Raw genomic sequence first — 14,411 nt, 5'->3', positions numbered from 1 at the left:
TTTGTCTGCCTCCGTGTAAAATAAAGTACTGAATCGAGAGCTTTGAACGATATTGTATCCGATGTACACGTTGAGAATATTGAAATGCTCGACCGCGTACGGTCGCTCTTCCGCGGTGAGAGTTTTGCTGTTGCGAAGAAGTTTGAACGTTAGCTCTTTCTGCAACCACGGATTTCAAATTTCAAGCTTGACGAAGAATGGTGGTGTTGGCTTTGAGGAGCGCTCCCGTTCCAATGTGTAAGTACAATACGTATATAATGACCGATTCGAACTTCTCATGTCTGCCTTGCCTTCTTCTTCAAACTGACAAACACGCAGTCCTAACTGTTACTTTTGCTGTAGTAGATCCTCGCTTGAATCTGTGAAGATATATCAGTCCAGCCTTTATTTATTTATCAATTTATTGGATTACAAGTACGTATTTTCTTTACGATCACGTTCTTGGGATGCAAATTGCAAACATTCCAAGCACCATTAGACAGAAATGAGGAATCAGAGAAAAGCAACCAAGTCAACGCCTCCCAACTCTACGTCTTTACCAAAGCTCATCGTACGCAGCAAAGAGCCTTTGAAACAAGATCATCCCATCGATGATGATGATCCTATTATGTCGGATGACGAACAAGGTGCTGACGGTGCTGCATCTCGTAACAGTAGTCGGTTGACTCCTATGGAGTCGTCTACTGTTGAAGATGATGTAGAAGAGGACGAGAACGATACAGATCAGCCACAGGATCAGGTCTTTACCTAAAAGAAGCTTTACGACCAAACCCCTCACGTTTAACACTCAAAACAAATTTAATAGGCTAAGGTGGAAGAGAGTCAACCAGTCCAACAACGCTCAAATAGCATAAACACTCCACTTGCAGAAGCGGCTAGAGCTGTTTCAACAAGTAGTAGCGTCCACACAAATCAACAGCCTTCTCACAACCCAGTTTGGCTGGCTGAGAAGAGTCCATATCAACAGAATGAGAATATTGCTCAGTTAATGGCACCAACTCTAGACACGTCACCACTTATACCGCCAAACTTGCCAGTTGTGCAACCAATGCAGCTCGAATATTTGTTTGAGAGCCAAGAAACACCACAACGAAGACTCAGTAATGCTACTGGTATGGAAGACATTGACACTACGAGTAATGATATCACAGACACGACTGGAAGTAGTAATGGTGTGATTGACTCGGCCGTCATGTCACTGTATAATCCTAATCCAGATTCATCGCCATTACGTGAAACACCCTTTGGTGTTGAGAAGCGACTTCCATTCGGATCTCATGGTGCTCTGCCACCTAGTAGGGGTCTTCGATTCTCCCTCTTCTCGACCACAAAACCAAACTCTCCAGTATACGGCTTTTTGCAACGGGAGGGAGCAGTGACTGCTCGACCGGTGACTCCCATAGCTCAGCAGCAGGATCCGCTAGATGGAATATCTCTGGATGAGTGGTCTCAACAATTGGAAACGCCTGCGCCGCCAGGCAATGTCCCTAAAAAGACTCCTGGTGCAGTCATGGAAGCATTAAGAGCAGGGAATGGAAGGAATATCAGTCTGCAAAGTGGATTTGCCTTGGTCAACTCGGCTTTAAACACTCCTTTTAAGTTTTCGTCGGCCAGAACCATGCCTCCGCCCCAAGTGTGGCGTTCAATACCTTCGCATCCCACTGGTATGAGTATGCCACCCATGCATCGTGATGGTGGACCGTCTGTAACTGCTATAGTTGAAGATGCAGGGTTGCAAGACACTGCCATAAAAGGACTTGTGGTAATTCACCAATTTATTTCGCTTTTGTCCATGATAACTCAACTCAACATATTGCGTCTACACTAGACTGAACTCGTTGTAGCACGCCCTAGTCCAAAGAGACCGCTACTAGTAGATGATGAGTACGGTGATGCCGATGCCGGGTCGTCACCTACTTTATTCGAAACAGTCCGCAAATCATCACCATACGGAGTCAAATTGTCAGATACACAATCCCTCCAATCTCCATCGCACAGAAATTCGCCACGACAGTCAGAACTCACTAAACGATTCAAAGCCATGTCGGACAATACAGACATTCTGCACAGTAATGCAAACGATGTCATAACGAGTCGTGATGAGACGGACGACTTCTTTTTCAGGGAAGATCTGTTCAGTAAATCTAGGCCACTCACCGATAAACAACCAGCTATGCCACCTCCACTACCGCCACCAATAATACAAGGTCCTGTTGCTGGTACTAGTAGTCGATCTAATATAGAAGCTACACCCCGGATCCCATCAGATGGGGTCGATCAGGTTCCTCGACCACCTAAGAGGTTGGCGACACGTAGTCAACTATCCACCAAACCAGTAGAAGTCGTCAAGCCACCAACGTCATCTGTGTATGAAAAGACTCCCAAAATGCCAAAGGAGAAAAAACGGGCTGCACGAGCCAAGTACGCAGAACCTGTTATGAACGAAGAGTCCATGAAAACTACTGCAGTCGTATCAGCTGATGGAGACGGCTCTGTATCACCATCAAGCCTTAAACGCAAGATGAAGGATGATAGCGACACTGTAGACGAAAACTACAGCAAATCGGCCAAAATGGACGACCAAATAATAGTCTCCAATGGTCAGTCTGACAATAAGGGTAATTCTGATAAACTACATAATGATGATGTCGTCTCTGTTGTGGTCGGCCACAAGCCAACTCGTAACGGACTGCCTTCAATTATGGGAGGAGCTGGTAACCTCTCTGTAAATAATGATGACGGTCAGTCTGTAAATGCTACTGAGAATGCTGTATATGATAATCAACCTCTCGCCTCTCTCGACCGAGTTGAGCCTTTGATTGACTTGCAACGACATATTGATTCTCAGAAGAGATCTGAGTCGTCAAGCTCAAATCAATTCGAAGACTTCTCACCCACACAAGAACTAATGATTCATGACTTGACTCAGAAGTTTCGAAATCCAGAACACACAGCCACTCTGCCCGCAGCTGTAGCTCCCACCACCGCAGCTGCACTTCCCGCCCCTAATATTAATAGTGATGTACCATACTTCATGACGGCATCTCAAAAGACCATCAATATTTCAGAGGATGCACTAGCCAAAGCTTCTGAAATGTTCAAGACAGGAGGAATATATTCAGGTTTTCCTGGTGGTGTCTCGTTAAAGGAGATTGCAAAACCTCCAGGAGTATCCGACACGTATTTACCTTTATCATCACAGTCTGTCAAGACCAATCGTAATACAGGTAGTGCCTCTAGATCTATGTTTGATGATGACAAGTCGATCTTGTCTCAACATCATACTCGATCTCAGCTACATCCTAATCGATCCCAGTCGAATTTTGCATCTCAGCAACAGTTGCAAATGAATAATCGCCAAGCTCAGCTGTCTCAGCGAGCTAAGTGGCCAGCTCGTATAGAAGACGAAGGAGCTGAAGAACTGGATATAGTAGGGCCAGCTGTCGTAGAACCCGCTGTTAAAGATGGAATGGAAACAACAGTTGAGCTTCAAATAACAACAGCCTCAGAAGAGGCGTTTTTCGCTCATGATCAGATAGTCGAACAAGATTTCGTTGATGCAGAAAATCAACTAGCTGCTTCTAATGTTATGTCTGAAATCACTGATCATGAAGAACAACAACAGGCTCGCTTGAGTTTAAACAAGTTAGCATTCGATAATAATAGTGGCTTTGCTGTACCTCAGCTTCCAATGCGGTTTGTTGGTTCTCGAACTGCAAACTGCAAGCAATCACCGCCAGTATTGGAAACTGCCCATAAACGAGCTATGGCACTAGTGCATGCAACTGAAAATGACGTCAAAGATGAGGAAGTAAATCATTACGAGATCGATATATTTGACGACAATCTATTAGACATTGAATTGCCCGCTATAGAGTTTGGTGGTGTAAGCAAGGATTCAGAGGATGAATCTGCTCCAGCAGTGGACATCCCGCCTTTCCTTCGAGGCTTCTCAACTGGAGCTGGAGCACCTACAGCCGCAGATGCAGATTTAGCACGTAAGGCTGAGAAAATAGGAGTCAAGCATTTTGGTGGTTTCGCAACAGCCAAAGGTGCACCACTGGCCATATCAAATGCAGCTCTTGCCCGAGCGAAAGCTTTATATGATGCATACTGTATCAGTACCAATGAAAGGACTGTGGAACACTCAATAGACGTCAAACAGTTTGGTGGTTTCGCAACGGCTAATGGTGCACCACTGCCCATATCAGATGCAGCTCTTGACCAAGCAAAAGCATTATATGATGCAGACTCCATCACTACCAAGGAAACTAATTTAGAAAATGCAGTAGAAGTCAACCCTTTTGGTGGGTTTGCAACAGCTAAAGGTGCACCACTGCCCATATCCGATGCAGCTCGTGACCGAGCAAAAGCATTATATGACGCAGGTTCTATCAATTCCAATCAATCGAATGTAGAAAGTGCAATAGAAGTCAACCACTTTGGTGGGTTCGCAACAGCCAAAGGTGCACCACTACCAATATCCGATGCACCACTACCAATATCCGATGCAGCTCGGGACCGAGCAAAAGCATTGTATGATGCAGACTCTATCACGACCAGTGAAACGAATATAGAAACTGCCATAAGTAAAAGCATACGCTCCGAGGTGGTTGGATTCCATCCGCCGCAGATCAAAGGAGGTGGAGCCTTGGCCGTACCATCTGGACTGCCTCGAACTTCATTGCTAAATGCTGCTCCAGGTGCAGCAAGTAGTAGTGCACCTAGTAAAGGCAACAGTCGTAGTGCACCTGTCACGCCCGTAGGGGTTGCTCGAGGAAGAGCACCATTCAAGTCTCCAATGACGCCAGCTGGTCTACAAAAGGGCATTGTTGGACCTCGTCGCGGCGGTGGTCGACGACGATTTGTAGAGAACTCGGTCAGCAGTGAGAACGCAGATCCGAACGAAAGTAACAAGAAGAATCTCACAACTTTGTTCGATTTGACTGGTGAGTTTTGATAAAGCAATGTCTTTCTTACTTATCAAACGCCGAGCAAATCATATTTTTGTGCTAGCTCCTGCTTCGCGACAAACCTTGAGAGAAGCGATTGGACGTGAACAGAGCTATGACTTTGATGACTTGATGGCACGGAATGTGTAAGTTGATGCCAGTAAATGCATTCGAGGGATCATTCTCACACGTTGGTGGATAGGCCTATCGATGTCATTGCTTGCTCAGTTCTGTCAGCCTCTACCTATGCCTTCAATCAGAATTGGGCTAATGTTGAAGCCAGAAAGGCCTTGATTGATGCTGGTGCAGACACAACCCTAGCAAGCGAAGAATGGATTTCGAATCACTATAAATGGATTGTCTGGAAGTTTGCCTGTATGATTCGGTCAAAGCCTGATCTGCTGCAGGACTTGTGGAAGCCGTCTTCTGTAGTTGACCAGCTTTGTTATAGGTGAGATTAAAACCTTCAAGACTGTGATGAAATGTAAGGCAATCTCATTCTTTCCTTGGCCATTAGATACGAACGAGAAATCAATCTTGCGCATCGGTCTGCTCTCAAACTGATTATTGAAAGGGACTCTTCGCCGTCTCAATTGATGGTTTTATGCGTCTCTGCTATTTACTCTGAAGGTAGATGACGACGTCATTTTCCAATTCTTTCGGCCTAGCCCTTAATACCTTTTCAATGTAGGTGCAAGTACATGTATCGAGCTCACAGATGGATGGTATTCGATCAGAGCTTGTCTGGATTCTACTTTGGATACCTTGCTTCGTCAAGGCAAGATTTATGTTGGATTGAAATTGCGTATTTCTAGCGCCAAGGTGAATTGCGGATTCTTCAATTGCATCGATTTACATTTTCTTTGTTTTGCTCACCTCTACCGGCTAGCTCTTGGGTCCACCAGAACCGTGTCCGGCTCTAGAAGTTACAAGCAGTACTGTTCTTCAACTTCAGGTCAACTCAACTCGTCTGGCTCGGTGGGACGCTAAACTTGGATTCCAAGCAAAGAGAGTAGATCCAATGGCTTTGAAGTGCCTTATACCTGAAGGTGGTGATGTCCCTTGTATTGATGTCATCATCATGAGACGGTTTCCTGCTCGTTTTATTGAAAAGAAGAGCGATACTGTACGTATAACAAGGTCTGAACGAGAAGAATCTTTGGCAGTAAAGGACTATGAGGCAAGTAATACGACATGATTTTCTACTGCACGTCGTTTTGTGTTAACACTACCGTTCCTTGTTTAGAATCTGATGCAACGAACGTATTCAGCACTTGTCATGGAATCTGAAATGGATCCAAGAAAGTTCGGAGATAACCCCACACCGCCCAGGTTTTCAAAGCTTCCTGGTGAGACGAGTGCCATAGTATCTCAGTTTTGGTTGCTCTCATTTTAACCACGCGCTCTTCTTTAGGTGATTTGAAGCACATCGAAAACGCGGAAGACTTGTATGATTGCATGCGACTACATACTGATCAGCAGTCGTTCATGCAATTGTTGACCAGCTCGCAACGTGAACGCCTTCAAGACCATGTTCGTCAAAAACAAGAATTCAAGAACTCTAATCTGATGTCACGGATGCAGGACGAGATGAGGGTAAGAGTGTTTGAAAACTAGGATGAGCTTTGCAACAAAGCCCGTCATTAAAGCAAAAGCTCCGATTCTTCATCTTTTCAGGAACGAATCAAGCCTCGCGATGTTTCCAAGTCAGTGAAGTTCCGAATTTGTGACTATCCACCCGAGAATGCTGGATTAGAGCATGTTCGAGAGACGTTCCTAACTATATGGAATCCTGATAACAGTGCTTTGTCGTCTTTGACAGAGGGCAGACGTCTCCGAGTAAGCTCCATTCGATGAGTTCACATAGCCGTATTCTTGCTTATTTTTTTCATTTACACTTTTCAATTGAAAATGACAGATATTTGGTGTCTCGGCAGGTAAAGAGAAGGCTGTCAACCCAAATCGGTATCGTGGTGGCAGTATGCTGTCCGTTCCGTTACGAGTGTCAAAGAAACTGATGGCCAAAGAAATGCCGTTCTCGGAAGGAGAATGGCACCGTACGCTGTATCAGCCTCGACGATGGGTGAAATGTCAAGAGCTAGATTGTTTGGAAAAGTTTGAAGAGGCTGACTTGCTCGCAGTCATTATTGGTAAACTTGTTCTTTACGAAAATTATATTTGTGCCCTTTAAGAGAATCTGACAAGCCTTTTACGTCACTTTTAGCCGTAGATGAACCAGTTCATTTGCAAGGGACCTATGATAGGGTTACCCAGCGGCTTGTATGTACAGATCCATCCGGTGGTATAGTGGTGGTTCGGACATTTTCAATGGACATTCAGTCATTGCCAAGAGCATCGTTTCTCGTAAGTCTATGATCAGGTCACTTGGTTTTTTCATGCTTCTTGGTGCTCAAAATCTCTCATTTAGCCCAAGACACCTATTGCTTTCATGAATCTAGAATTTGAAGAATACCAGGATGGAGCCTTCATTTTCAGAACCAAAGAGGATACAGAGATCAAACTTTCTGCTTCTCAAGGCGTCCTGAGAACTAAGTTCGATGAGCTTTTGTCCTGGATTAGCAGGTATCTCTATAGTTCCCAATTTAAGTTTGTTAGTTTTTTGCTGATCCAAGACCATCTCTCAGTGTTGAAGATATAGAGAGTCTCGTGAATCAAGGTCGCTCGGCTCTCGCTCGCCCCACAGCATATGGCACTACATATCAACAACAGCAACCAATAATCACCACACTTGATGAAAGTACGAATAGTAAATCAGACGGTGCTGCACTTCCACGTCTGCCTGGGTTACCACCTTTGTATCTCCATCGACCTACTAGACCATCGGGATTACGAAAGAGCACAAGTCCTGATCGAAGACCTGTGACTGTATTAAACCAAGCGACATTGTCACCACGAGTCAAGGATTCCACTACGATACGCAAACAGGCGTACATAACGCCCTTTTCGTCATGTCGAGTCGTCATACTCGACAATGGGACACTTGATTCATCTTACATTTTATTTGAAGAAGACTGTACGGGTTTCGTAGCCAGCATTCCTAGTAATAATAGTAACAGTAAACTAGTGCATCTTCAGTTGGACGCAGGTGGATTGATTCGAGTCAAAATGGATCAGGCCATATTTGATGAACTAGTCGAGTTGGCATGCCCAGGCAAGAAAATGTCTCTGAATTGGTTGATGGCGGATGACAAGGATGGTGACAATCGAGGTGCGAGGTTGAATCAACTATCTGAAGCGTTGTGCTATCAAATCGTCCAAGTGAGTATATATATGTGCTCTACAATTTGAAGCGTAAAGGAAGTTTCTGACAAACCCGTAACCATATAGTTTGAATTGACTCCAGAATCCACAACAGACAAAGAGGCCAGCATCACCTCAGACATATTCGAAGTCCAATCCGTTTGCATGCCTTCAGTAGATGAATCTTTATAAACAGCCAGACCTCATTTTGTCGCACATAAGATGTTCATACATAAGCTTGTAAAGTATTAGTAATTTCTCTTTTGAACAAATTGTATTTAGAAAGATGGGGTTTCTGACATGCGAATTTATTAATGACCCTGCTGTACACTATGTTTCCTAAATCATGTCCCTATCAGCATCATCACTCCTCTTTCGTTTCTTATCTTCACCAACTGTTGTAGCAGGCTCACTATCAGTCAGTGGAGACATTTGGGGACTTGGATCTTCAGACAAGACTTTGGCCAATGCTGGTGCTACCTTTACACCTGTACTATTCGCAGTTACTATACTTGGCTTTACACTACTGCTGTTGCTGGCACCAGTCGATTGCCGATTCTTTTTATCGGTTGCCGATGATGATGGCCTTTTTGATGGAGGTGGAGGCAGCCTCTTACTACTGCTACTACCACCGACAGCACCAATAGACTCCTTCCTTTTATCCTTCTTGTCGTCAGTATATTTAGAAGGCATCCTTAAAAACGTGGCTGTAGCGACAAACGATGTATACTTGGGAGGATAGACGGTGTGCAATTCCATTTTTGAAGCTAATTCATGAATGGTTGCATCTAATTCTTTACCTAGCGAAGTAACCGTCCATGGTGGTATGTATTTCTTCTTATTGTTATCGGGCAGTGGGAATGTATACATTCGTTCGCCTGGTGGTGGAGCTGTGCTTGCTATTTGAGATGGATCATATTCCCACGGCTTTGGGCCCAGTATTGGTGTTGGGGGTGGCGGTGTGATTGATATAGGTTTCATGGGTGCAGAGGTTGGATACACATGAAGTGCTTGCTGTTGCTGGTTGCTGCTGCTGGCGTTATGGTTGCTGTTGTTGATGTGGTTGTTATGATATGGTTGCTGCTGTCCAGAGTTCCGATTCAATCCTCTCTGCGAATGAGCACCGTGTCCATGTCCTGTCCATTCCTGCTGATGCGATTCTACAAATCCGCCATTGTTGGCTGATGAAGATCCTACATTATTTGGCCATCGTGATGACTGCGATTGCTGATTATATGATGGTGGTGGCGGTGGCGGAATGAATGGTGGTGATGGAGGAGGTGGCGGCGGGACGAATTCTCTTTGATGACTGCTGTTGTTATAATCATTATTCTTGTTGTTTGATCTAATAGAAAGCATCGGCTCCCCTGATGATACGCTGTCTATAGACATTTCATCGTCCGACTTGGTGAGATCGAGCACTGGAATAAAATTCGGGTTTTGATGATTTATGTATTTCTGCTTCTTTTTCTTCTTCCTCTTACCAGTGGCGGATGCTATTGGCTGTGGAGGAGGCTCATCGCTGGTGTTTCTGGGTTCAGAGGGTACATGTCTGGGTCCAGAAGCTGCTCCTCGTATACGAAACCCGACAGGGCTGAGTTGCCTGCGTGGAGGAGTATTATCCACTATAGCCCGTTGTTGATGCTGCTGCGATACTGGCTGTTGATGACCGGAGGATGATGCACTTGTCTGGTTTGTTGCAGATGCTGGATGAGTATAATTGTTGGAGCCAGGAGGTTGCTCATCAAGTAATACGCTTTCATATTGCTGCCAGTCGAGCCCCTGATAAGGCTTATTTCTATTTCCATACGACATACGATGGGCCCTAGATAAAAATCGATTTAAGATTTGGCCAAAACTGAAAACAATCGCAAAGGAAGAGAGGACTTACATGATGCAGTTACCGATCGAATCTAGTTGAAATTACAGCTATCTCTGCCAAGGCCTAATTTACAATTTAACAAGGAAAAGGCGTGAGCTTCAAATGTTTTATGTTCAACAGCTTTCACAAAGGACGACGAGATTCCGCGGTTGGATAAGTAGCCGTTATCTCACGTATAATACTGTAACTTGAATGCAGTAATGCAACAAGTGACTATGAACTGCTTCTTTACTCGACCAAACAACAAAACACACAAAAGCAGCAAGAATGCAAGGAAAATGAATAATCAGAGTGGCCAGCTCGATAACATAGCTCAAGTACCTGAAGATGACTTGACAGATGTGTCCTTCATCAATCCAAACTTTCTCAAATATGTAAGAGCTTGACTACCCAAAGTTCGAGAATGTTTGTCTTACTGGCAATTAACGTGTTAAATGTTGAAATGGTATTGAAATCTAACAATATCGTATTCCTCTTGGTTTTTATTATAGTATGGTCAGCTAACTCACGACAATGTGCTGGCCTACTTTGCCGAATCGCAATTCTATTCACGCGACTCCATCAACGAAAATATTGTCATGCAAACTCGATACAATCCGCTCGAGGCTTCCCAGCTGAATGTCAAGGCTCTCACTGGAACTGTATACGATATACTCGATCACGTCGCTGATGTCGGCTTGTGGGTCATTGGCAAGTGGAATCGAGTTAATGAAACTACAGGTACGGATGCGTCGCGTTATCTGCATAGTATCTGGGCTCTATCCTATACTCTGTTATGTCTGAGGCAATCATGTGCTAACTCAATCCAATACTTAGATGATTTGGTAGCTGTCTATTATATCGTCGACAATACAATCTACCAAGCTCCTGACATACACACGTTGATTGCCAACAGAGTGGTGAGAACATCCTTCAAAAAAGGCTTGTTTGAAGCTTCTGTTTCATTCGCATCGCCATATCTCATCCCAAATACACCAACACGCGCTCATTGCCTTTATTCATCATACAATAGTCATCAAGTCTACAAGCACTCTCTGAATGCTTCTCGTCAATACTACCTGAATCGGCGTTCATACCTTCTCGAGGTCACATGTGGAACTCTGATGTAGAAATTCTTGAAAAACTCGGAAAAGCAAACACCACCAGCAACAACAAGCCATCACTCGAGGAAGAAGCAGGAGCTATAGAGAGTCTGGCTACAGAGGACGAAGATGATGATCCAACCGTTGCCGCTATCCATAATCCACATCTTATGCATGACGAATTGGTTGCTTCGCAGCATCTTCTAGACTCGATAGTGTTGCATGGTGGTTTACTGGAAACAAGCAGTGTTGTTGGAGCAAGAGGAACTAGTAGGTTGGCAAGTCTGGCACCCTCTGCAAGGAGAAACACACCTCCAGTCAGATCGAGTAATGTATCGTCGCCTGCACCTAGCATGGCTAGTGCCAGCAGCACTGACAGGAAACGAAAATTCACATGAAGAAATGTCACACCTGATGCTCGCATTTGTATAATAGTACGAAATAGAATTACATCAAATCCTCTCGACAATCTTCACTCAGTTTCACTGGGAATCGGCTCGTTATCGGTTGAATCAAGTATGTGATTGAAAAAGGTTGAAGCTCTGTGGTGGTTGACATCTCTGTCCGCACATTCGACAGACATTTTCAAACTCTCCAGCATTTCATGCTGATGTGTATATTATATTGATGCACAATGCAATTCTAGTCATTTACTCTCCAGGAGCCTCAATATGCCAAAGAAAACAGTAAAGACCCATAATCTATAATTTTACAAGCGACATCATGCCTTTGGGGATGGTGATATACAATGACCGACTTGCATGTAATCGCATTGGCTAGAGGCGGGACACTTCCACGCTCCATTGAGCCCTATAATTATTGAAAACGAAGGGTGTCTGTGGTCAGAGACACGTGGCAATATCAAAGATGTGTAACAGGTCCAGGTTACTTACTTGTGCAGCATATGTAAGACTTGCTATCGTAACAAAATCCAGCAGGTTCTGCTCCTCCACAACACGACTTTGATCCACAAGACTTGGCAGTACATCCAATTGGTGAGTGCATTGGCGATGGAGCTGGTGATGGAGTAGTGCATTTTCCAGGGTTTTTGTAGTCACAAGAGGAGTCATGTGCGCATTTCCATGAGAAATTCTCATCTATACTCAGAAAAGAAAAAATGATCAAAATTGACACATGGGTGTTGTTCGGTCTGAGAAACTTACAAGTACAGCAGTTCCAGTCTTTCTTGCTCATACAAAATGCGTCCTAAAAGTGATTCATAATGAAGAAATCAGTAATGATTCACAATAATATTAGAAATGACATCAAAAATGATCATGACCAAAATACATGCATGATGTTACGTACTTGTCGACTAGCACCACAACAGATGTCAGCCTTGCCAGCAGCTGCACATTCTGTATCCTTCTTGCATACTTCTCCGTATACGACTGTAAGCAAAACCGACAAGAGTAGGAGTTGTTTTAACATGCTTGCCATTTCCTTGGACGTGTCTGGAGTTGAAATATTGCTTTCCTCCGAATTTCGTTTGCTACGAATATTTTATATATAGGAGTCAAAACGTTTTTTCGTCGTCGACGTTTCGCTGTTTGTTCAAAAGTCAGCGAGGTGTTGAGGTTTTTTGAATTGCAGTGTTCTGACGGTTGACCTCGATAAGTTCTGGCCGACAGAAAGGGGACAAGTGCTAGACAGTATCCTTATTGCTTTCACAATGTGATTTCAAGTTTTGCCAAAGTGCAGAAAGTTTATTTAAGAATCGCGGCACTTAAAATAGAAACACGAATCATGCTCACGTTTTGGATGTTTGTAACAAGCTTCAACTAGTTTAGCCATTTCAAGTATTTTGACGCGTTAGAATTTATTGAATTTATTGTTACGCACTTGTTTATCTACTGGAAGTAACATTACCGGTCCTGTCTATCAAACGCATGCCTGATTATCATTCCACCATCCACGACGAGCGTAGTTCCATTGATATAGCTTGCTGCAGGCAGGCACAAACTCAGCGTGGCATGAGCGACCTCTTCAGGGTGTCCAAACCTCCCAATTGGAACTCTTCGTCTCGCATATCGTTCCTTCTCGTCAGTTTCCAGGAATTGTGTCAGGCCGGTGTGTATCGGTCCAGGACAGATAGCGTTGAATGTTATATTTCCCTTGGATCCCAATTCAGCAGCCAGGGATTTTGTCAGTCCGACAACACCGTGTTTTGATGCCGTGTCTACCATGTACTTGTGTCAGTTTTTGTACGGCTGATGATGCAAAAGTGCGCACACGTACAGGCTGCAAGATTTCCGGTTCCAACGAATGCTTCTGTAGATGCGATGTTGACGACTCTAGCACTTGGTGACTTTAATAAGTGTGGTAGTGCAGCGCGGATCCTAGTTTCAAACATCTCAGTGTCTTAAAGGGCGAATGTCGTAAACGACAAGGATGCTTACAGGAAGATGTGAGCATTCAAGTTGACATCCATGGTTGTATTCCACGAATGCAAGAACTTGTCCTCGGCAGACTGAGCACCACCTGGAATCCCAACACCGGCACTACAAAGTACAATAATACATGAGTTTGACGCAAGATCTTCAGAGATATTGCCAGGCAACCAGCCACTAACTTGTTAATGATAATATCCAATCTATGCCATGCCGACACGACATCCTCCACAAGCTTCTTCAAACCATCCTTGTCTCGCACATCCAGTGTGAAAGCAATAGCTCGATTTGGATGAACCTCGTTAATTCCATCAACAACTTTCTGGATTTGATCAGTATGCAAGTCTACACATGCAACGAAGATGCCCTCATCAGCAAATAGTTCAGCTGTAGCCTTCCCCATTCCTGATGCAGCTCCAGTTACAATGGCAACCATTCCTGCACATGATCGAGATAATTCTAATGAAGAACCCGGAGTTGGGTTAATGAGAATGTTTGAGAAGTGTTCATTGCAGGGTGTGGAATGTGATTTTGCGTACATACTTGTTAAACGTTTGCCAGCAGCACACAGATTCGAAGTAGAGCTAACCGCGTCATGGCCATTATTTTTATGAGGCTGGAAATGAGCGAGAGTCTTTGAGATACGGCTATGTGCCCTTGAGGAGTCCATTGCTACTATTAGAACCTCACGTTTTTGGTTGGAACACAAAGTTTCAACACGTCACATCCGGGTCAAGATCAGTATCAGTACTGCATTTAGTAAATGCCATTTACGTGATATGCAGTCGAAATATTCAATAATCTTCGTTGCTTTATCTTCTACCTTCGCTTGACACGTCTGCAA

At 44.1% G+C, this 14,411-nt stretch overlaps 3 protein-coding genes across 3 annotated transcripts; 2 read left to right on the top strand and 1 right to left on the bottom strand.

Moving 5' to 3' along the window:
- Positions 1 to 484: 484 nt before the first annotated feature.
- On the top strand, positions 485 to 8,405 carry SmJEL517_g04228 (uncharacterized protein; the record flags this gene model as incomplete). Its single annotated transcript, XM_031170156.1, has 16 exons — positions 485 to 739; positions 806 to 1,762; positions 1,829 to 4,949; positions 5,017 to 5,098; positions 5,155 to 5,403; positions 5,470 to 5,582; positions 5,644 to 5,774; positions 5,842 to 6,117; positions 6,199 to 6,301; positions 6,367 to 6,548; positions 6,630 to 6,791; positions 6,871 to 7,102; positions 7,177 to 7,316; positions 7,381 to 7,535; positions 7,598 to 8,231; positions 8,301 to 8,405. The coding sequence occupies 16 exons, from the start codon at positions 485 to 487 to the stop codon at positions 8,403 to 8,405; spliced, it is 6,897 nt and encodes a 2,298-aa protein (XP_031023851.1).
- A 1,968-nt stretch (positions 8,406 to 10,373) lies between these two features.
- SmJEL517_g04227 (uncharacterized protein) lies at positions 10,374 to 11,575 on the top strand (the record flags this gene model as incomplete). Its single annotated transcript, XM_031170155.1, has 4 exons — positions 10,374 to 10,469; positions 10,587 to 10,815; positions 10,912 to 10,994; positions 11,108 to 11,575. 4 exons carry the CDS (start codon positions 10,374 to 10,376, stop codon positions 11,573 to 11,575), a joined length of 876 nt encoding a protein of 291 aa, XP_031023842.1.
- A 1,467-nt stretch (positions 11,576 to 13,042) lies between these two features.
- Positions 13,043 to 14,237, bottom strand: SmJEL517_g04226 (uncharacterized protein; the record flags this gene model as incomplete). The annotated part of the gene is made up of 5 exons (XM_031170154.1): positions 13,043 to 13,356; positions 13,416 to 13,516; positions 13,577 to 13,678; positions 13,750 to 14,026; positions 14,111 to 14,237. The coding sequence occupies 5 exons, from the start codon at positions 14,235 to 14,237 to the stop codon at positions 13,043 to 13,045; spliced, it is 921 nt and encodes a 306-aa protein (XP_031023843.1).
- Between the last annotated feature and the right edge of the window lie 174 nt (positions 14,238 to 14,411).

This window comes from Synchytrium microbalum (assembly GCF_006535985.1).
Source record: "Synchytrium microbalum strain JEL517 chromosome Unknown SmJEL517_scf0027, whole genome shotgun sequence".
NCBI classification, from domain to species: domain Eukaryota; kingdom Fungi; phylum Chytridiomycota; class Chytridiomycetes; order Synchytriales; family Synchytriaceae; genus Synchytrium; species Synchytrium microbalum.
This window is presented reverse-complemented; position numbering and strand designations above follow the sequence as displayed.